The 22,383-nt window shown below is 42.4% G+C and overlaps 1 protein-coding gene across 3 annotated transcripts in view; it reads left to right on the forward strand.

The window, feature by feature from the left end:
* The window catches only part of LOC147703275 (uncharacterized), a 166,166-nt gene that overhangs the window by 9,017 nt on the left and 134,766 nt on the right, over nt 1-22,383 (forward strand). Inside the window, exon 2 of one of the 3 annotated variants that reach the window (XM_086931732.1) lies at nt 9,749-9,852. The exons of 1 other annotated variant lie outside the window; for it this stretch is intronic. In XM_086931732.1, coding sequence (XP_086787858.1) covers nt 9,813-9,852 — 40 coding nt within the window. In that variant the 5' untranslated portion in view covers nt 9,749-9,812. Of the gene's footprint in view, nt 1-9,745; nt 9,853-22,383 lie in introns of all 3 variants that reach the window. One more of the 3 variants, XM_086931731.1, reaches the window with a different exon arrangement.

Here is a 22,383-nt window from a genome sequence, read left to right on the forward strand (position 1 = left end):
CCCCTGCCTGCACCATCTCACCCTCTGCCTGCACAATCTCACCCCTGCCTGCACCATCTCACCCTCTGCCTGCACCATCTCACCCTCTGCCTGCACCATCTCACTCCCTGCCTGCACCATCTCACCCTCTGTCTGCACCATCTCCCTCTCTGCCTGCACCATCCACCCCCTCCGCCTGCACTCCCCTCCCCCGCCTGCTGCTCTTTTAACCCTTTCCTGGTCGCCTTCTCCGACCCCCCCTCCCCCATGGTTTTTCCCTCACAGTTCTTGGCTCTTCTCAAAGTGATTGAAATAAACTCATGAAATGCGCTTTGAACACTGAGTGGGAAAGTTTAAATAGACACAGAAGACACACACCCTCAGCTTCATAACAGCTACTCCTTCTCACTCTAGCATCTTCAGCTTGTGTCAGCATTCAATTTGTTTTACCTATCTCCTTTAGTCGTCCACTATCTTAAGCTCTGTAACCACTCCAGTTTCACACTTGCTGGAATATAGGGTCGCCTGTCTGGTCATATATTGTAGCATAATGACGAGGAAGTCGCTGGTGGTGGTGGGCTACTGTATGTCTTTTCAACCTCCTCTACAGGTTCTGCAAGATGGTAACAGCCCAGTAAACCAATAAGGTGACAGAACTACTGTACAGTTTGGGCCATGTCTGGCAATGCGTGTAGCAGACAGCGAGAAGCGGTGCCTGCCATGAAGCACACCATGCTCCCAAACACATGTACCCAACATACCTAATGGGGACTTCGCCCTGTTACTTTGTTCTAGTTAAGAGAGCATAAACAGTCATATTTCTGGTTCAAGGAAGTACAAATTGCGAGACAGGAAAATAAAATGCAAATAGCAGGGGGGGAGAGGGGGGCCCTGGCCAGGATGGGGGCAGAAAACGTCTAAAATGGGGGTTTACTTTTACTGAAAAAACATGACCAGAAAACATGCGCCTTGCAGTGGATATAAACACTCGAGAAGCTAAATAACTAAAAGTCAAACTTAGTTCGCATTATAATTCTTTGCTGCTCACTCTGCTCTCACCTCGAACTACCAGCTTGTTCTGCGGGGACATTAGTTGTCTGTCAACTCAAGCATGCTAGAAGGGCTCCGAGTCCAGGGTGGGTAGGCGTCACAGGGCTGGCATGAAGAAATCCACTGGGCACTCGTGAAATGTAACATAGGCAAAGCGGCCTTCTTCTCAAACGCACAAAGGCGTCACCAGGCTCAATGACCTCTGGCGCGGAGGAAGCAATGGGATGGATGCTGCGAAGAGGAAACCAGGCCTGGCAGCAGGAGAAAGAAAGAGACGGGTCCTTGGGAGATAGGCTAACATGGCCGCAAGTCGTGTCCTTAAATAACACTTCATGTCCACTTCAGCGCTCGCCGCTCGTTGTTAATGAATTATCACTGAGCCTTCTGTATAAATATTTGGCGGTATCAAAGCACCCACCGAATCCGAGGCCTAATCATGGAAACTTCCTAGGACCCTGTGTCAGTGCGTACAGCGCGCTGGTGGCTGCAGGAACTGACTGCGGCTGCGCTAACCTGTTGATCCGACCCCGTCATCGACATCAATTAACTTAACCAACAGAAGGGGGGGGCTGATACTCAGTGATGATGACGTCAAGGAGCCTGGGACTGGGAGAGCAGCCTCTGCGCTTGTCAGAGAGGCACAACGTTTCATTAGGCTCAGGGTTTATTATAAAGCAAAGCAGAGCAGACTCGGTGAGGTGAGGCTGCGGCGTAATGGTGTCACCCCATGTGATGGACACTGATGGTGTCACCCGGTGCGTTCCGCACCCCCCCCCCCCGCAACCCCCTAGTGACACCACTGCTTCTTTGTTGAGTAAAGAGAAGTGACCAAGTGTATAACTTTGTGGGTGACACTGCTTAAGATCGTCCTCTGATGGTGAGTCACTGAAGCATACATAAGATCGGAGAAGTGTGTTTTTTTGGTATTGCTTCCAAAGACAAAACAAGATGCTGCAACAGAACTTCCTTCGGAGAGGTGAGGTGTGTTTTGGGGAGACCTGTCAGAAGTGAGTTGTCATAAGTTTTAGACAGCACCAGGGATTGGGGACTAGGAATGCATGGTCCAGCTTATGGAGGAATTGATGGTGTCCCTATAAAAATCATGATTGGAACTGTGTGTTCTTGTTACAGAGTTGACTTGTGATTGGAAGTTTATGCTTTTCTTCAGAATGCACCCAGAGACTTTGCACAATGATTAATAGTGAGTTTTCAAACTAGAATGTCACAGTTGATTCAGTGTTGGATAGATTTTAGCACGTGTTGACAAAATACGGAGATACTCAGGCGCATATTTTCAAGAACGGTGTTAAAAATTATCGCCGCTATGGCGGCAGAAAACTGCAGCTTAAGCGGCGGTAATGGGCTTGAGAATATGCCCTACAGAATTCCAATAGCAGTCTGTGTTCTGATGTGAACATGGGCTTCTATTAGAATTTTCCAGGGCATATTATCAAGCCCATTATTTCCGCCTTAGCAGCAGTTTTCTGCCACTAAAGCGGCGATAATTTCAACTCCGTTCTTGATAATGTGCCCCTCAGTTTGTAAAGGGTTAAGTTTCAGATGGAAGGAGGTCATCAGTTGTCAATTTGAGACTGTGACTCTTTGCAAGGCTGCACGACTGTCAATCCCGATCCCAGTCTAAATACATATAGTAACAGCTGCCGAGTGCACACCGAGGGAGGTCCACTCCAACCAAGATATTGCGTGTGGTGTAATGTTGGCGGGTCCTAGGCCCACATACTAGAATAAATGACCACACTAACTCAGTTGATTATGGTGTAGAACTGGGCCCAGGCACGTGCACGTGTGCCCGGCCTCCTTTATTGAAAGGGTCACCTGACTGGTGACGCCTGTGGTGGGTGGGTATAAGGTGTGTTACACTTTTGGGCAGAACACTAGAATGTGTCTAGCTAGACACGACACATGAATCTCTGTAATGGTGTGATGTTATCTTTGAACATGTGTCAGCTAGGGTGGGGCAAGGCAGAGTGCTTGTCATGCACAATACAGGAAAATGTGGTGCAATTTTGCAGCGCTTTGTGCTGAACGTTCGCCTAATCATTGTTACAGGATATTGCTGTATCCATATTTTGCCCCACTAACCTTTATTTAGACTCCTGGTTTGATGAAGTAATTATATATATTGTAAGACCTGGCATCCTTGGCATGGTTGCAGCTGCCTTCTGATCTCCTGCTTGGCTGACTTCAGTTTTGCTGGCCTTAGTATACTGGACACTTTGTCACTGCTAACGAGTTCTAAATTGCAAGTGCTCTCTCCTTAAAACATGGTAACATTGGCATATCCAAAATGGGCATATTTAATTTACTTCTAAGTCCCTAGTAAAGTGCACCACATGTGCCCAGGGCCTAAAATAAATGCTACCAGTGCCTGCTGCACAGATTGTGCCACTCACTTCATTTACTTTGATACCTGTCACAGCCCTGCCAGTGCAAGTGTGTGCAGTTTATAATGCCATGTGGAACCGGCAAGTTGACCCTCTTGCCAAGCTCAAACTTTCCTATTTAATAAACATAAATCACCCATAAGGTAGGCCTTGGACAGCCCCAATGGCTGGGTGCAGTGTATTTAAAACGTAGGACATGTAATTTAAAGTTTTACATGCTAGAGTAGTCAAAAACATTACAGGCCAGATGTATGACCCGCCAAATAGAGACTGGAAAATGGCATCACTTTTGTGACTCGCAATTTGCCACTCGTTATTTGGCATGTACAACAGTGTCTTGGACGCTGTTTGCGATTCACAATGGGGTCGCAAAATGCAAGGCTCATGAATATTAATGAGCTACTTGCATTTTGCGACCCCTTTTGGAATGACTGGCCCTTACAGGGCTGCTGGCCTGCTGGGCTCAGTCTGAGTTTGCTTTTAAATAAAGCAGCTTTTTTTGTTTTTTAAATGCAGCCTGTTTTCTTTAAAGGAAAACAGGATATTTTTTTTTTTTTTAAATGAAATGTTTTTGTTTAATTTTGTAAGGGCAGGCAGTGGTCACTGGGACCGCTGCCTGCCCTTAAAAAATATTTTGCATGCATTTACAAAGGGATTTATGAATGCATTACCACCTTCTTGAAGTGGGTGATAATTTGCGAGCGTTTTGCAAAACATTATTACATAGCTAAGGAGTTGCTATTCGGAAGGGAGCGCCCTCTCCAAATACAGAGTCACAAAACTGTATTTCGTGAGTTGCAATTTCTTTGTGACTCGCAAATTACTGTTTGAACATAGGCCCATGGTTTTTAGCGTGCGCAAACGTGTCTAAGACTGATTTGCGCATGCTAAAAATTGTCTTATATCTGGCCATTTGGAAGTGTAATTTCCAATTGTAAAAAGATAGATATTTCGAGTTTGGTGTCTCTGGACTCACAAATCAAAATCACAGCTTATGGTAAAGTTTGATTTTAGATTGTAGGTCTGAAAATGTCACTTTTAGAAAGTTGGCATTTTCTTTGCCTCTGCCTCTCTCTGCATACACGTCAGGTGTGAGAGACAGCTGGGCTTTGTGCATTCCCTATAAGGGAGATGAGGGTCCATTCACATACTAATGGGCTATTAACATCCTGATGAGTCATCTTGGGCAGGATGGGAGGGAGGAGGTGACACTTTACCTGAATAGGACTAAATAGGGATGTGCCTGTCCCCACACAAAGAGCAGAAATACTCCCCTGTAGTGAGCCCAGAGCCAAGGCAGGAAGTACAGGGACCTTGTGGAATTCAAAGACCTCACTTTAAAGTCCCCCCCCACTTCAAAGGCACAGCCGGGTATAAGTACTGGGCCCCTGACACAACTAACTCAGTACCTTACTGGACCTGAGGACAATCTGCCAAGCGGAAGGAATTCTGTGCGGCTGAAAAGACTGTCCATCTGCTGGACTTTCCTGACTCCTGCTCTCTGTGCCAGCCCTGCTACTCTGCTGCCCTCTTTGTCTTGTAGTGAAAACAACTGGATTTGCATCTCTACATCCCAAGAACCAAGTGACTTCAAAGGCCTGCTGGCTTGAACTGCTGATCTGAAATATCAAGGACATCAAAGCCTTCATTCAACACTGCTAAGGCCGATGGAAGTGGGGTATATGATAGTTTCTGCAAAATCTAGCAGTTATGACTTTTCACCAGTTGGACCTGCTTCATTCTCTTTGACACCGACGCATGGTTGTTTCAAGGAAATCACAGTGCCTACAGCGTGGCCCAATAATGACACATTGCCTTCATCGCCAGGCACTCGACTCTGATGCATCTCCAAACCGCCCAAATCGGAACCAACGTATCGCCTACATTCTTATGAATCGAAGTGATGCATCACCTTCAACCACTCCTCCCAACTTGCTCCTCAGTGTTGATGCTTTTTCCGTGAAGGTACTGTTTTCAGTGGGGCCTGCGTAGCTTCTTTGTCCGACCCAATGGGGCTTTAACTTTCTAAGCGTTATATTTCAAGATATTCTTTTAAAACTCATATTGGAGTTTTGTCATTTCGTTCATTAAATTAGGCTCTAGTTTTCTAACCTGGTGTGGATTATTTTTGCATGGTGTTTTCACTGCTTTACTGTATTAACTGTTGCACAAGTACTTTACACATTGCCTCTTAGGTTAAGCCTGACTCATCAAGTACCGTCACACAATGCAAACCATAGATTATCATGAAATAAAAGTATTAGCAATGTACAGAATCAAACTCATGACAAAATAAACAATGCACCCCACACCCACAGTGGCATCTCAATTATACCCTAAAATCTTAATGTCCAACACACATTTGTTTTAACATTAGAATAAACTCTGTCTTTCATTGGCTAAAGAGGGGGGTGTGAAGATACCAATTTCAGTTAGAACAACCTATTCAGTAATTCAAAAATCTACATACACATCCAGTCATTCACTAACAGTTCTATATGGGCACTCATAATTATACTCACTCATCATATGTACTCATACACCTATACATCTTATTACACACGGACACTCATCTATAGAGTTACTCACACACAAACTCAGAAGAATCCTGAGGCTGCTGTTCTGCCATTTTGATATTAAAAAAGCTGGAACAAAGCAGAGATCCTTCTCTCGGGAAACCAAAAGAGATAGTGAGGGAAGTGGGTGGGGTTTTTCAAGATTCTGGAAAAGAAACTACTATAAACCAATCAATAGTGTTGTTTTCATGTCACATGACTTTACGTGCACGCAACGTGTGCGCACGCTTGGTGCACGTTGCGCGACCGTTGCATATAAAGGACGTTTTTACTTGATTTTCGTAAAAGCTTTTAAAAATGTGAAAAGGAGGTAGGAAAGAGACTCCCAGACCCCCTAGGCCTTTTTTTTTAAAATTGCGAGGTGCACGCACCCTCGAGGCAAAACTGAGTCAAAAACAATAGTGGAGAACGTGAAAAGGGGGCAGGTTAGAGACTCCCTGACCCCCTAGGCCTTCTCAGGGGGTCTCAGAAGGACCCAGAAGGGCAAAAAAAACATATTAAAAAAAGAAAAAATCCCGAGGTGCTCGCACGTTGCGCGCACGTTGAAAATAAAATAATTAATTGACAAATTTGACTGTTTATATTTTGATTGAAGATGTAGACTATACTGTTTAACTTTATCCAAATCATAAAAACTAGCTGTGCCGTTGCATATTACAGGATACAGTCAATGTATTACAATATACAAAGTCAGTTTGTTGGAAAATAAATATATAAAAAATATAAAAATTGATACAGCAATTAGCATTTTAAAAACCTTGAAAATTCACTGAAAAAAACATAGGTTTCACACATGTTATATTTAGGAATTAGCATTGAAAAAACCTTAGAAATTCACAGAAAAACCATAGGTTTTACACACATCATAATTAGAAATTAGCATTTAAAAAACCTTGCAAATTCACTGAAAAAACCATAGGTTTCAGGCCAGATATAGTTAGGAATTAGCGTTTAAAAAACCTTTGAAATTCACTGAAAAAAACATAGGTTTCAGGCCTGATATAGTTAGGAATTAGCATATAAAAAACCTTAGAAATTCACTGAAAAAACTGTAGATTTTAGGGGTGTTTGCTGGACATTTCACTCATACAAAACCATTGAAATTCCTCCGATATAGTTAGTTGTACTAACTATATCTCGCACGCCCGCAATCCACTGCTGATGATGTCACATATTACATCATTCATGACATGGTCAGTGACATCACTGATGACATCTCAAATGACAGTGACAGGTTTGATCTGTTGAGATCAATATGTAAGGCAGAATGGAAACCCTTTGGGGTCTGTGTCATTGATGCCTGTATGCTGTTTGAGAATATTATTGTCGAGCATGACTTAGTCGGTTAAAGGTTGTCAATAAATTAAGGAGGGCACAAAAACAAGAGGTTCCAGTATCAAGGAAGTGAAGTGCATGGCCATTGACCTTAAGCAGGAAAGTTTCCATGATATGACCCTGTCTCAAAGCCGACTGATTAGTGTGTGGTAAATCAGTTGTGTGAGTTGAGAGGCAACATGGCTATCATTGACTTTTGCAAGAAAAGGCAGTACATATTCTGGACATGGGTGTGTAAGATGTCCTGCATCAGTTAAGGTTTCCTTAGAAGGGAACTGACTTGGTCAACTTTGAGGAATTAAGGAACAGTTCTTGTATAAGTTAGATCCACTTATTTGGTTCAATGGGGTTGGAGAACCGTAGCCTTAAGGCCCGGCGGGGCAAGGTACACCTGAAATCCCCGGGATTCACCTGCCTTGTAAAATACAGAGACACAGACTCTTCGTCTGGCGTAGAAGATTGTATTTATTAGCTGCAGCTAGTACAGTGGTCTTAGAAGTCGTTGGTATAACGAGGTTCAAAAGAGACTGCCACTTAACTCCGTGGCGCACAGGTTTATATACGTTATAAGACAATGTAAAATGCAATCACACAAGAACATGAGACATAGGCAAACGTTACAAACAATGCTTTAAGTCCTAAGCAACTCAAATTCCCGGTTCATGTTTATCATTAGACCCCTTAAGCAAATTGCAAACGAATCCACACAATTCAGTTTACGAGTAGAGAAAACACAGCTGTAGGTTTTAGAAGGACAGTCGTGAAACAAGAGAATGCACAAGACATGTAGCGAAGGACAACAGATAGGATAACTTAAAGGAAAGAATGGTGTGAACCAACAAATAGTCCGTACGGGGATTAATCAGCTCAGACAGGAATTAATGTACTCGGCCAGACCCTGACACTCATTAGTAACCATAGGCAAGGAAGCCACCTGACACGTAAATGCAGAAACGACAGAAAACATCACGCTCACTGTGCTGCCTGAGTGAGGGCAACACAAAATGGCGGAGTCTACAAAATGGAGGCTGAGCACGAACAAATTCGTAATTTACAGAACCTCAAGGTCAGTCAGGTTGTTAATGATATTAGCTGGGATTGAGTTGGTGAGATTGTCAGAGGGTGTCACCTTAGTGATAGATTATAAAAGTATGTCTCTGATAATCTAATCAAAATGGAGCCAATTCACCTTTGCTTTACAGGTTAGGCTTATATGGTTCTTGGAATCAGGAATATAGTCAGAGACAGAAAAATGATTATCATTTTCTCATCAAAGAACTTACAAAATTCTTTAGATTTAACTGTACAGTTTTCAACAGTGAGTGAAGTCAGAGGATTATTAATTAGTCTGACTTTGTCAGAAATAAGGTTCAGGTGGTTCTTTGTTGAATCAATGAGAGATTTAATATGGGTTGTGTTTACAACAAATGTGTCTATTGTACTCTTGTCTTGAGGCTTTAAGGTTGTTGAGGCTGGCAGCAGAGAGTGCCTGATTACAATTGTTCACTAGTTCCTTCCTTTCAACAAAGAGATCTCTTGAAAACCAGAAGGTGGAGGGTTTGGGTCCTTCTCTATTTTCCAATCAATTACTCATTCAATCAATCAGCACGGTTATTCGTCCATGAGGGTCTCAAGTTGCTGGAGTTGCTAGCTACTTCACAGAGAAAGCATTGAAAAAAGAGGCAATTGCAGGAGAAAGCACTCAGAAAAAGTGATGAAAGGAAGGAGAAAGCTGTGAAAAATGAGGCAAAAAACAGGCGAAAGCACTCAGAAAATCAGAGGAAGGAAGGAGAAAGCAGTGAAAAATAAGGGAAAAGCAGGAGAGAGCACTCAGAAAAACAGAGTGAAAGAGAAGAGGAAGCAGTAAAAAACAAGTCAAAGGAGGGAGAAAGCAGTCAGAAAAACGAGGAGGTAGCAGAACAATGCAGCAGCACTGGAGAGCTGGGCCTGCGACCAGCTCAATGGGGTTGCACTGCGGCCTCCATTAAGTAGGTCCTGGGAGGAGGGAGGGCTTTGAGAGGCGGTGGGCAGGGCTATGCGGAGGTTGGGAAATGGGCAGAAGGAAGGAGTGGCAAATTTGGAAAACAAGGCAAAGCAGTGAAAAACGAGGAAAAAACAGGAGAAATCACTCAGAAAAACAGAGGAATTGAAGGATAAAGCAGTAAAGCAAAAGTAAGGAAGGTTATAGCTAGTGAATGATATCTATCTACATAGCTATACCAACTTGCTAGTGAACTAAGTAATTATCATAGGAAACAAGGGACACCCTATTAACACAATATGGACACTGGAGGAGGATATAGTGATATATTTATTAATTTAGAAGTATAACATTTTATATTTTATGTTGTTTTTCATCAAGTAAACAATTTATGATTCATATACAATCGTTTTATTCAGCAGATATTAACAGTCAATATATACAAATCCAATAACGGACGGAGCGTTGATTCAGGCAGTGCGGCAGATGTCTACAACGCGCGTTTCGGCATACACACCTTCATCAGGTAGCCGTCTATTGCACTATAAAATATCCAATAGTCATTTTATTAGTTATTATCAGGGTGTCTACAATGGATGTTAAGCAATATACTAACAAGAGGTATATACAAAAGACAACAACAATTAAAATAGTTTGTACTTGCACTTTGTGAAAACCATAACCATTTAAAAAGTCACTATATATACATAGGATGTGCTTGAGAAAGGTCATGTTAATAAACAATCTGTACAGTTATATCCAAAAAACAGTTCTATGTACATATATTTACATTTATATACAAAATATTTTATGTATTCTACAATCCTCAGTTTGTGCTAGCTTGTGTGCAAAACATATCAATTCTATAGCACCTGGGGCATACTTAATTTGGCGGGATCTTATAACCATTACATATGTGAATACACAGAGGCACGTCTTCTTACCAAAGTAGCCCATTTCGGAAGAAGAGTCAGGATGTATTACGGCTTCAAATATCCTTCATAAGAGGTATAGCGACTGCAAAAGAGTAGACAGTATAGAATGTATATAACCTAGTTTACCATTGAATGAGATGGAATTCTATGATATATGGGAAGAATGAGAGGTACACCGATGTAAATGCATCAGACATATATGCAAATTAAACTCAGTATAACTGCAGAATATGAAGCTAGCATGTAACCTGGAAGGTTATATACACTAGTGTGCACTAGAGAATTACCAAGTAAAAACAAGACAGTGTTCTAAAAAGAATTTCTATTGCAAGTAAGACGGTCATAACTGCCTAGATATAATTTCATCGCACGCATATGTAGATTCTGCTCTACAAACCTGCAGAAAGAAATGCTAACATCTTGTTCGATAAATTCATATATTGTCTAAACGGGTATTCGTTAAAAGAGTACCAGATGGTATACGAACTATGATGAGACAAGATAAACAGAAACTACTTACACATGGCGAAAGGCAGATGGGCACAAGCGTCTTGAATTGATATTGGTGAAAAGCAGTGATTATAAGGAACCAATTGTACTGTATAAATAAAATATATATGGTATGGAAATTTAGAGGAATGTTGGGAAAGATCGGCATAACAAATTACTGTAAAATGTTTGCAGCATTATAGAGCTTTTACCTATATTTTTTATAAATGCTGTAGTTGGACGATTCACAGTTTCTTATTGCTCGATTCAACAGGCTGGCATTACCGTTCTATCAGGGAACAAATGAAAATAAAAGATAAAAACCATAAGGATATATATCCATGATAGATATGGTATATAGGCGTCCAAGATATGTTAATTTACCTAGATAGAATGAAGGTCGAACTTGATGGTAGGACGGTTCAAAATCTGTTCACGGTTTTAACCGGAATGGAGCATCATGAAAGACGATGATTTCAGCGCAGGAGAAGCCAGCGATATGCTCCAACGAGGTAGCCAAAGATAGACTATGACTAAATATCTATATATCTATACGATGGTGATTACATCTATGGAGGGGGAGAGACTTAATACAGAGGATGAATATCCAGACTGGCGATTTACCTGAAGATGTGGAGATACTCTGATATAAAGCGTCGCAGGCAGTGTGTCGGCTAGTGAGCCTAACGGTCCGAAATGCGCTGTGCGTCAATCTATGTCTTATATTTAAACAAGACCGCCGGGCTAGCCAGTTAGAAAAGGATGTCGATTCTACCTCAGCTGAGTCTCGTTAAGAGATGGAACGTAGACGCTCTGGTGGAAGGTAAAACATGGACTGAATTGTCCTCGCATAACACTCACGTAGAAGTGAGATTATCTACAAAAAGTGAGGAGTTACTTTGTAGTTCCTAAAAGATGAGAAACAAGGTGGAATCTCCCTGGTGTATGTCGACGTGTACTTATGATTGATTCCCGTTATATACTCGGATAACATAAAATAGAATTTTGAACAATAAATACATCTATCGAATCTACTCTACAAATTAATCACAGAATTTGTTGTACACCCGTCTCTGTAAAAAACGAATGACGGTCACCTGATGAAGGCCTCAGGCCGAAACGCGTTGTGTTCTATTCTACCGCATTTGCCTTCATAAACTCTCCATCGACCGAACATATCGTACAGCACTTGTTTATATTTAGATGTATATTGTCTTGTCTTTTTGTTCACATTGAGCACTGTATGTTATTTATTACTATTGTTATGAATTACTAGTGTTTTTCTATGAATCAAAGCAATATAGGTGTATATATACAAGAAATATAGAATCGTTTTGTCCAAAATGGAAAAAAGATATAAAAAGTAAAATAAATAACAAGAAAAATAAAATAATCATATATTTTTCATATATTGCTGCCTAAGTGAATTATTATTGCCTATGTAAATAATATATACAATGGGGGTGTAAGAAGGGCATTAATATTATCAATGGTTTGCTATTTTTCTTCTCAACCCATGTCTATGTATTCCCTATGATTAGCAAACCACTAGTAAGTAGGGGTCCCCTTTCTTTCCAAACTATACTTCTAAATTAATAAATATATCACAATATCCTCCTCCAGTGTCCATATTGTGTTAATAGGGTGTCCCTTGTTTCCTATGATAATTACTTAGTTCACTAGCAAGTTGATATAGATATGTAGATAGATATCATTCTCTAGATATAACCTTCCTTACTTTAGTTAATTTCCCTATGTTATAGCTGGCTATTCATGTAGGGGTCCCTTGTTTTCCTTAATAAAGCAGTAAAACAACAAGGCAAAAGCAGGAGAAAGTACTCAAAAAAATGGGAAGGAAGCATAGCGATGCACCAGCATTTGAGAGCTGGGCCTGGGGCCTGCTAAATGGGGTCCTGTTGCAGCCTCCAGTAAGTAGCTTCTGGGGGAAGGAAGGTGCGCTGGTAGGCAGTGAGAGGTCTAGGCGGGAGGCAGGAAAATAGGCAGCAGGCAGGAGCAGCAAGGAGGGAAAAAAAGGAGACATAGTGAAAAACAAGGGAAAAGAAAGAGAAATGTCTCAGAAAAAACAGGAAAGAGAAAGTAGAATGCTGTAAAAAGTGAGGGAAAAGCAGGAGAAAGCACTCAGAAGAATAGGGGAAGGAAAGAGAAAGCAGTGAAAAATTAGGGAATAGCAGGAGGGAGCACTCAGAAAATGGATAGGAAGCAGAGGGGGGCACCAGAACGAGTGAGCTGGGCCTTTTTGAGAAGTGGTAGCTCGTCAAGGAGGACAGATAGGAATTTGCTGTAGTTGGTGCTGTAGACATTGACTCTTTAGTTAAGCTAAATGAGAGAGAGGTTATTAGACGGCACCTGAGCTAAGGTATTTGTATCAATCAAACAATCAATCAGGGATTTATAGAGTGCAGTACTCACTCGTGAGGGTTCTCAAGGTGCTGCGGGAAGGGGGTTTGGGCAGTTCCAATGTAATTTGAAGAGCCAGGTCTTGAGGTCCTTTCTGAAGGCTTGCAGTGTTGGGCTTCTTCTGATGTTGGGGGGGAGTTTGTTCCAGATCTTGGCAGCGATGTAGGAGAATTATCTGCCTGCCGTTCTGGCTCTATGGATGCGGGGGATTTCGGCCAGGGCTAGGTCGGCAGAGCAGAGGTTTCTCTTGGGTGTGTGAAAGGAGATTCTTTTGTATCAGTGTTTTCGATATCACAAAACCATGCTATAACCATTTTGCAGTGACCTAAAGGCTTTACCCTGCATAAAACGGAAAGAAAGGAACCTGATAGTGGTGGGAACAATCTCCGCAAATTTGGTCTTCAATAGTAAACAAGTCTACTTTAATCATGATTCAAGGATAGTACCATCAATTTTCCAGGAAATACCTTTGGTGTCAGTAGGTTTGTGGCTGGGTTATATAAAACGATTACTGAAAAGTAACAAGATGAAGGTAGTGACAATAATGTCAGTATAATCAACCCAATGAATGTTGAAACAACTGAGAAGATATTTGAGCCATGCAATATACTCCAAGCATTGGTCTGTGAAGGTAGAATGTGGAATTATCTATTTGGTGGTAAATTACATTAAGTCTTATTGAAGATTAATTTATGGATCTGCTTTCCAGGAGTAGGCACCCGAAGGGTGCCTGAAGTTAACAGAGTTGTGGATTACTGCTAACCCTTAGCCAGTCCTGTACTTCTGCTCACCGCATGTAATAGAGAAGTACATAAGGAGTTTCATACTATTTTTGCGAAATTGCATGGAACCAAGATTCAGGTAGTACAAGTGGACTTAGTCTTAAATTGCTGATAGTGTTAGCAATCTCAAGTTTTTTGAGTTTTTTATTCTGGTTTTTGTAGAGTGAACAACTACTCAGAGAGTGTGTCCCCATGCTAAGGTCCAGTAATCACAGTTGGAGGAACAGAGATTATTTTAAAAGCAAGATGAAATAATCAGGTTTCTAGGCTCCTTGAAGGAACCCTTGTCTTTAGTGGCCCATAAATAAAGGGAAAGAGCATTCCAGCTAGCGGCTGCAAGGGCCAAGAAGGAATAGCTGTCCCATTTATTTCTCCTGGTTTTTAGCAAAACAGCCAACACCACATCTGAGGAACTCAGACTTCTAGTTGGAAGATATTGTGTAAGTCTGTTGGCCAGGTCATGGGGACCAGACTTGTAAAACGCTCAATGAGCTGTCACAAACCCATTGAACTGAGATTTTCTGGGGATTGGTAGCCAATGCAAATCCTGGATATGCAGACAAATGTATCTATATTTCTGAAGATTTAAGAGAAGTCAGGCTGCTGCATTCTGCACCAACTGGAGTCTTTTAAGTTGGTACACAGGGAGGCTCCAGTACAACAGATTGATGTAGACCAGCCAGGAGGTAGTAAGAGCATGAATAACCATTTTTCTGGCATTGGGATTGTAGTAAGAGTAAAAATATTTTAAGAATCTTAGAATGCTGAAACACTGTGCCTCTGGGAACTGAAGGACAGCGTATCCATTTGACCCCCAGGTAGCATATGACTAATAAGGGGGTAGGGGCAGAATGAGCAGAGCTGGGGCAGAATTCCCCTCCCCAGGATGGAGGAAGAGTGCCAAAAACTGACGCTTCGGTTTAGCTGTTGTTGCATTGCAAATTACTCAGGCCCACCCACTGAAATACTGCTGACAGGCATGCTATGAATCTGTTCTGGGAGTGTTGCTGTCCCAGGTGAGAAGGATTTGTGTATCGTCAGAGTAGGACACCACCTGTTCCCTAAACGATTCCACCAGAGCTGCCAAAGGAGTCCTGTAAACATTAAATAGTGTTGGGCTCAAGAGGGAGCACTGAGAAATACAAAATCTTATTGGTTTAGAGGCAGATGCAAAAGGTGGCATCCAAACTGACTGACTTCTGTCAGATAGAAAAGCTTTCTCAATGACCCTTCCAGTCTTTTAAATTGCTGGCTGTTTTTATCTAAGCTCCTCATTACACTAAGGAGTCTTGGAGCATTTTAGAAGGCCATACATTGCCTTAATGGTGCAGTGGTGTCCGCCATACGTCTTTTAACCAGGAATTCACTGCCTTTGTGTCCTTCTCAATGGCTCCATTCAGAAGTGGAACACATATATAAAAGGGCAGATTTACAGTAACTGGCGCATCCCCAGGGATGAGCCAGTTATTGTGCACCATGGGATAAAAACGGCGCAGATGCGTGACGCATCTGTGCCTTAAAGGTGATGCATTGCTGGAGTTGCGTCGCAAGCACGACGCAGCTCTAGCAAGGCTCATGGGTGCCCTATCTGTCCAATGCTGCGTCAAGCCTTACGCCTGCTTGACGCAGCATTGGCCTAAAAGTGACTGATGAAATCTTGTAGATTTCACTCAGCCACTTTTGCGAGGCGCACCTGCCCCAGAACGCCCACCCTGCGCCGGAACGCCCACATGTGGCGCAGGGCTTTACAACGTGACGCATCTGCCTATTTGCGTCACGTTGTAAATAGGTCGTAGGGATGCGCCACGTTTACGCCGCCGTTGTGTGACGCAAATGTGGCGCATGTCCAACATAAATCTGCCCCTAAGTATATAAGTGACGCCCTCCCTAGTGACCTTAGTCTAACTGAAATGAGGTACAGAAGGAGTGACTCTTCTACTTTTAGTGTCCTGTTTCAGTTTCCATCTAGAAAATACTGTGGCGGGTCAGTTCAAGTATTACACTTGACATCTGCTATTTCCACATCACAATTTGAAAACATAGGGTTCAGAATATGACCCACTAGATGAGTGAATTAATTGACAAACTGCTTCAGGTTCCACCCAGACATACTGTGATCAGTAGCCATATCCACATGAAGATTCAGATCTACCAGGATGAAGAATTCTGAATATTTTAGGCGATATTTGGATAAACAATTGTCAAAGGAGTACAAGAATTTCCCAGGATAGTCGAAAGGGTGGTAGATTAAGACACCTGCCACTGTTTTGCTCACATGATGGGAAAGACAGAAGCTCAAGCACAGGATTTCAGTAATTTCAAAGGAACTGTATTTCAGAGTTTGTTTGAAAATCATGGCCACACCTCCACCTCTTTTTCCCGCTCTGTCTGAGTGAGAAATGGAATAACCCTCAGAAATTGCTTATACAATCTCAAGTGCAAACCTCTCTTTCATTCATGTTTTTGTGAGAAACAAATTGTCAAAGCTATTGTCTCTGAGTATGTCATGCATGTTTAAGGCATTCTTGGGATGGGAGAGGTCTTTGACTGATGCTTCCTGAACCACTAAAGTATTAGTAGACTTCATGAAGCATTTTGCCTGTGGTTGTGTGGAACTCACTGGTGGAGTCCAACTGGGTAACCTGAAAGAACAGGAAAAACAGGCAGAAGGAAAGGGCAAAATAGAGGGGTATCATATATTTGCACAATGACCTCCTGGCTTGACTGAAAGCAGCTCCACTCAGGGATGCCCTAAGCTCTGTCCCACCCTAGAAGAAAATTGAGCAGTATGGGTTGAGCTGAGTGCGGGCTGAGCACAGACGGGTGCAGACGGGCGTGCAGTAGGCATGCCTTTGGTGCGCCAATGGCGCTTCTGCACACCGGCTGTGTTAGTACAGGGTGAGTGTTGCGAGGACTCAGTATGTGCCAAGATTCCACAGGAGAGAAGATGAGAATACCCCGAACTTCCAGAAGACAGCACCCAGAATGCACTTTGAAACACACTCACAGATGGCTGTTCTCTATAAGTATGGGAATATTCCAAGGAGTGTCCACTACTCTCCCCATACGTTGGTGATCGCGCTGTTGATAATGGTCTGGCAGTATAATAGGTACTGTAAACAAGATAATATATATAATAAACAAGAATGCCTTAATACATGAAACCCTCTTAAACATTGACGTATACTCAGCTCATGTGTTCCACTTACCCCTAGGTAGTTCTCAAAAGGATCTTGAATAGGAGTTCCAAGTAGAAGAAATCACCAATGGACGATGTCTTTGGTAGTGTATATTTCTTACAAGGGGGGCAGGACCGTTAAGGATACACTCATACTGCACTCATACCATTGTGACACAAGAAAAGGAGTACGTTTAGGGAGAAGACTAACTCCAAGAAAATAATGGAGGTCAAATAATCCCACACTCCAGATAGAAGAATGGGGGACTGTGTTCATCTCAGAGGGCAGATGGAGCAACAAGCGCAACTACAGACCACCCTCTAAACAGAAGGGAAAGGAGCAGAGAAGTTCCGTCCAGCTCTCGAGTAAAGAACTACGGAAGCGGAGCGGATAAAAACTCTGGAGGTGTGCCGTCCGGCTCCAGGAGCAGAATTGAAGTGGAACAGCAACACACTCAGACGTGGGAAGCGGGAGGGCCAACTAGCTCCAAGGTAAAACGGGAGCGAGATACAGCAACTCTCTCAGGAGAGGGAAGGAGGAGTGTTGTCCGGCCCGAGAGCTGCAAAAGCGTAACAACATCTCGCTCAAGGGCAGGAGGGAGGAGGGCATCCGGCTCCGGGGGTTGCAAGGCGCGGAACAGCAACTTGCACAAGGGCAGGAGGGAAGAGTGCACTCCGGCTCCGGGGGGTTGCAAGGAGCGGAAAAGCAACTCGCTCAAGGGCAGGAGGGAGGAGTGCACTCCGGCTCTGGGGGGTTGCAAGGAGTGGAACAGCAAACTCACTCGAGGGCAGGAACAAACAACTCTTCTTCGCGGAAGACGCCAGAAACGCCGGAATCAAAATAGGGGGTGTGGTCACTACAGGATTCAGTAAGTCAAGCAGCGGCTTACGTTGGAAACGTCCCTTTATGCTCTTTAGGGACCATCTCCAAATTACTCAATGCAAGGGAGGGGCACAGAGCTGGATACACGGCAAGGTTTTCCTTGCTCTTTGACTATCCCTAACAGTGAGGACATGCCCCTGAAGAAGCTAGTTTAATTCTGTGTTAGGGAGCACTCCAGTTCACCAATTATCTTTACGTTTTAATAGTTGGTGCTACGGTTCTAAGGGGTTGTCAGTCCCTGGGGTATGACACGCTTGTTATGTTGGGTATGTTGGCCCAACGAACCGTGCACAATCCACTTAGTGCTATGCACCTGAACAGTTGATGTTTATTTAACTAACAATAAATTCACTATTTAATTTATTTGCCTCTATTTATTTTTAAACATTTTAATCTTCTTTTCATCTGTATGTTTCCATATTAGGACATTGTTTTTTCATGAATTACATTTCATTCATAAACCAAAAAACATTATTGTTACATTTCTTGTTACATTTAACAATATAATATGCTGTACAATTTCTGTCAAATGACCGGTGCCCAATGCATTTCGGCACTACCAAGGTGCCTTCATCAGGGGAGGATCTGTTCTTCTGTTGCTAAATCCTTTTTACCACAGATCTCGAGTCTTGAGAATTAACCTGTTGTTCCAGCATAATAGCGATATCTGTTAAATGCGTCCAATGAACATTCTCTTCTGTCTCAACACTGCTCTCCGCGTAAACAAGACCTGCTATCCCGACTATCTGCCGTCGGGATCGCAGGTCTTGTTTACGCGGAGAGCAGTGTTGAGACAGAAGAGAATGTTCATTGGACGCATTTAACAGATATCGCTATTATGCTGGAACAACAGGTTAATTCTCAAGACTCGAGATCTGTGGTAAAAAGGATTTAGCAACAGAAGAACAGATCCTCCCCTGATGAAGGCACCTTGGTAGTGCCGAAATGCATTGGGCACCGGTCATTTGACAGAAATTGTACAGCATATTATATTGTTAAATGTAACAAGAAATGTAACAATAATGTTTTTTGGTTTATGAATGAAATGTAATTCATGAAAAACAATGTCCTAATATGGAAACATACAGATGAAAAGAAGATTAAAATGTTTAAAAATAAATAGAGGCAAATAAATTAAATAGTGAATTTATTGTTAGTTAAATAAACATCATCTGTTCAGGTGCATAGCACTAAGTGGACTGTGCACGGTTCGTTGGGCCAACATACCCAACATAACAAGCCTGAAGAAGCTAGACCGTTGACCTCAAGATGGCAGCTAAAAATACGAAAATTATTTGGAATCCCCACGGCCAAGCCTCTTCTCAGAGTGCTAGTGCAGCACAGTATGCACAGGGAAAAATCAGCAATCTTAACCCCCAACCAAACAGGAGTACAAATGTATTAACATTAGCTTGGGAAGGTACAACGCTGTAAACACAACGTTAAAGTGCCCGTTGCTGTCAAATTCAAACCAGAACACAAAGTTTTTTTAAGAATTGAATAGCAATAAAATAATGTTACACATACAGCCTCTCACACCATCTAACTGTGGTCATCAGACCTACAAAAACATCTGCTCATTGGCTGTGTTAATATAGGGTTGGGATATCCTCTACCGAAGCTAGACCACTGACCATGAGTGAAAGCCAAAAAGAAGAAAGCGACTAAGAATCTTGGCGGCCAGCCATCAGGTCACCAAACCTAAAATGGTAGTCGTGAGCGCAATCCCAATGCCCTTATACTTGAGTTACCATTGGGCCGCAAAAAACTAGCCCAGTATACAAAATGGAATGACGGGGGTCTGCTCCTCTGTACTGCAAAATTCAAATAAGAACACAATTGCAGATGAGCATATGAAGTACAGAAATTATTTTAACAATTGAATGGCAATAAACGAATGCTACACATACAGCCTCTCAGACGATCTAACAGTTGTCATCAGACCAAAGGGCAGATGTAGCAAGCATTTTTGCGTTCGCAAAAGGCCAGATTCGCAGAATCTGCCCGTTTGCGAATGCAAAAATTGCTTTTCCGATGCAGCAAACCCAATTTTCTGATTCCGTAACCTGTTACTGAATCGCAAAATGGGTTCGCAAATTGGTATTAGGGAGGAGCGTGTTTAGGGTGTCCCTTCCTAATACTGAATCGCATCAGTATGTATGAATGTTTTGTGACCACAATTGCGGTCGCAAAACATTTGCATATTACTACCTACTTCAAGCAGGTGGTAACCCATTTGCAAATGGGAAGGGGTCCCCAAGGGACCCCTTCCCCTTTAGGATTGTTTGTAAAACTATTTTTCGGAGCAGGCAGTGGTCCCGCAGACCCCTGCCTGCTCTTAAAAAATTAAAAGAAAACTTTTCATTTTTCGTTTTGTAAAGCATCTTGTTTTCCCTTTAAGGAAAACGGGCTGCTTTACAAAAAAAAGGACTGCTTTATTGAAAAGAATTCACGGACGTGGGGGTCGGCTGATCTAAGCAGGCCACCGTCTCGGTGATTTTTGTGATTCCTATGGGGTAGAAAATTGGGACCTAACTCATTAAAATTCATAAGGTAGGTCATTTGCTTCCCCTTAGGAATCGCAAAAGGTGTACTATACACCTTCATACATTGCATTTTGCTATTTCTTAATTACAAATCCTTGTGATTCACAATTAAGGTATTGCAAAGTGCAGACTACATACATCTGGTCCCAGGCCCTAAATTGCCACAGATCTTCAGTTGTGTGCCAACCATTGTTGAGAATAATTGATCCTTTAAGAGAGAATTTTAATAAGAAAGTGATTTATATAGGGCTTGGCTACCCGGAGGCTTCCCCGTGCTGACGATAAGAGCAGAGGTAAAAGACAAAAAGGCCCCTTAATGGCTAGATGGAAATAACCAGGTCTTCAGCTTTTTCATAAAAATGTGTTTATTTTGCTGCCCTCTGAGGTCCGGCGGGAGAGCATTCCACAGTTTGGCACCAAGTGGGAGAAAGAGAGGTGTGTGAGTAGCTTATAGCTGAATTTGAATGAAGTTATTGTGACCCACAGTCCTTATTCATCTTTTTTTATGTGGAAGCCTTTGTTTCTGGGTGACCAGAAGAGATATGGTGTCATCAGTGAAGGTGACAGCTAAATCAGGGAATAACATTGAAAGTCATAATATTTCAGGAGATCTTAAGTATCCTTAAAGGAGATGTGCTGCCCTGATCTCTAGGTAAGGGGATTGATATTGTAACAGTATGCCGAAAAATACACCAGTTGTTAGGTGATGGTGATAAGCAATCTTGTGACATCAGGTTGAACGAATGTTCAATAAGGTAAAGGAGAGCTGAATCATAATGCTAGTTTTGTTAGCAAAATTATGTGAGAAAACAGAATATGTCAAGATATAGATCAGGTGTCAGTGGTTTCGAAATTCAGTTATTTGAGGGAGTGCAAGCCTGTGGGGACATTCTAGGGACACTTAAACAATCTGGAATAGTGGAATGAGTCCTCATTTTTAGGGCAGAGGCTGAGTGTGGGTTCCCCAAATGCTACCAGTGAAAGACCTGAGGCCTTCTTGACTCTCGTGGTAGAATCATGATTAGAGGTGAAACCTAGAGGGTGTGTTGGGGATCTTGAGTAACAGTGGAACAGGAGTAGAGGAAGTGGTAGTAGGAAAGGCTTTCACATGTAAAAATGGAGGGGAGGCAAGTGGAGGATAAGGACATGAGGGAACATGAAAAGAATAGATAGGAGAAAGCACAAGTCTGAGTTCAGGTTTCAAGCAATCTTTGCACCGCTATGTGGAAGTTGAGACTCCAGTGGAAACTGAGATGTGTTGTGGTTTTGGATTGGTAGATATGCTCAAAGGTTCAGCAAGTGTACCATGGAGCTCCCGAGTGAGGTTGCTAAGGAAGAGAGAGTATGCATATTTTCCAGGGGATGTAAGGGCTACAGTAGTGAGGATCGTGAGGATGGGCAAACGTGCAGGTTATTTGCAGGCTGAGAGTTAATGAGCAAGGGAAGCAATGCAGGTTGGGGAAGAGGGTAGAAGGGTCACTTCACTCTGGCACTGTGTAGATTTGAGAACTGGAGATCAAATTGAGCAGGGTTATCATCTGTAGACTGAATCATAATGCTGACAATAATATGCCTGCAATAGAGGAACTCGTTACAGATAAGTTGCCAAACGCTTATGATGCTCAAGAAATCCTCAATTCTTTTAAGAAAGTTTCTGTTCAGCTTGGGTTGGTATGAGAGAAAATTAAGTCCTCAGTTTTGAGTTTCCCTTTGCATGTGTAGTGATATTGATCAATTATATCAGCATTTCCAGTAAATGACACAGTGCCTTACATTTAAAAAAATTCAAAGCATATTTCAAGAGACCCGGGTGGGTAGAGGATTTT

This window comes from Lissotriton vulgaris, chromosome 7 (genome assembly GCF_964263255.1).
Source record: "Lissotriton vulgaris chromosome 7, aLisVul1.2, whole genome shotgun sequence".
NCBI classification, from domain to species: domain Eukaryota; kingdom Metazoa; phylum Chordata; class Amphibia; order Caudata; family Salamandridae; genus Lissotriton; species Lissotriton vulgaris.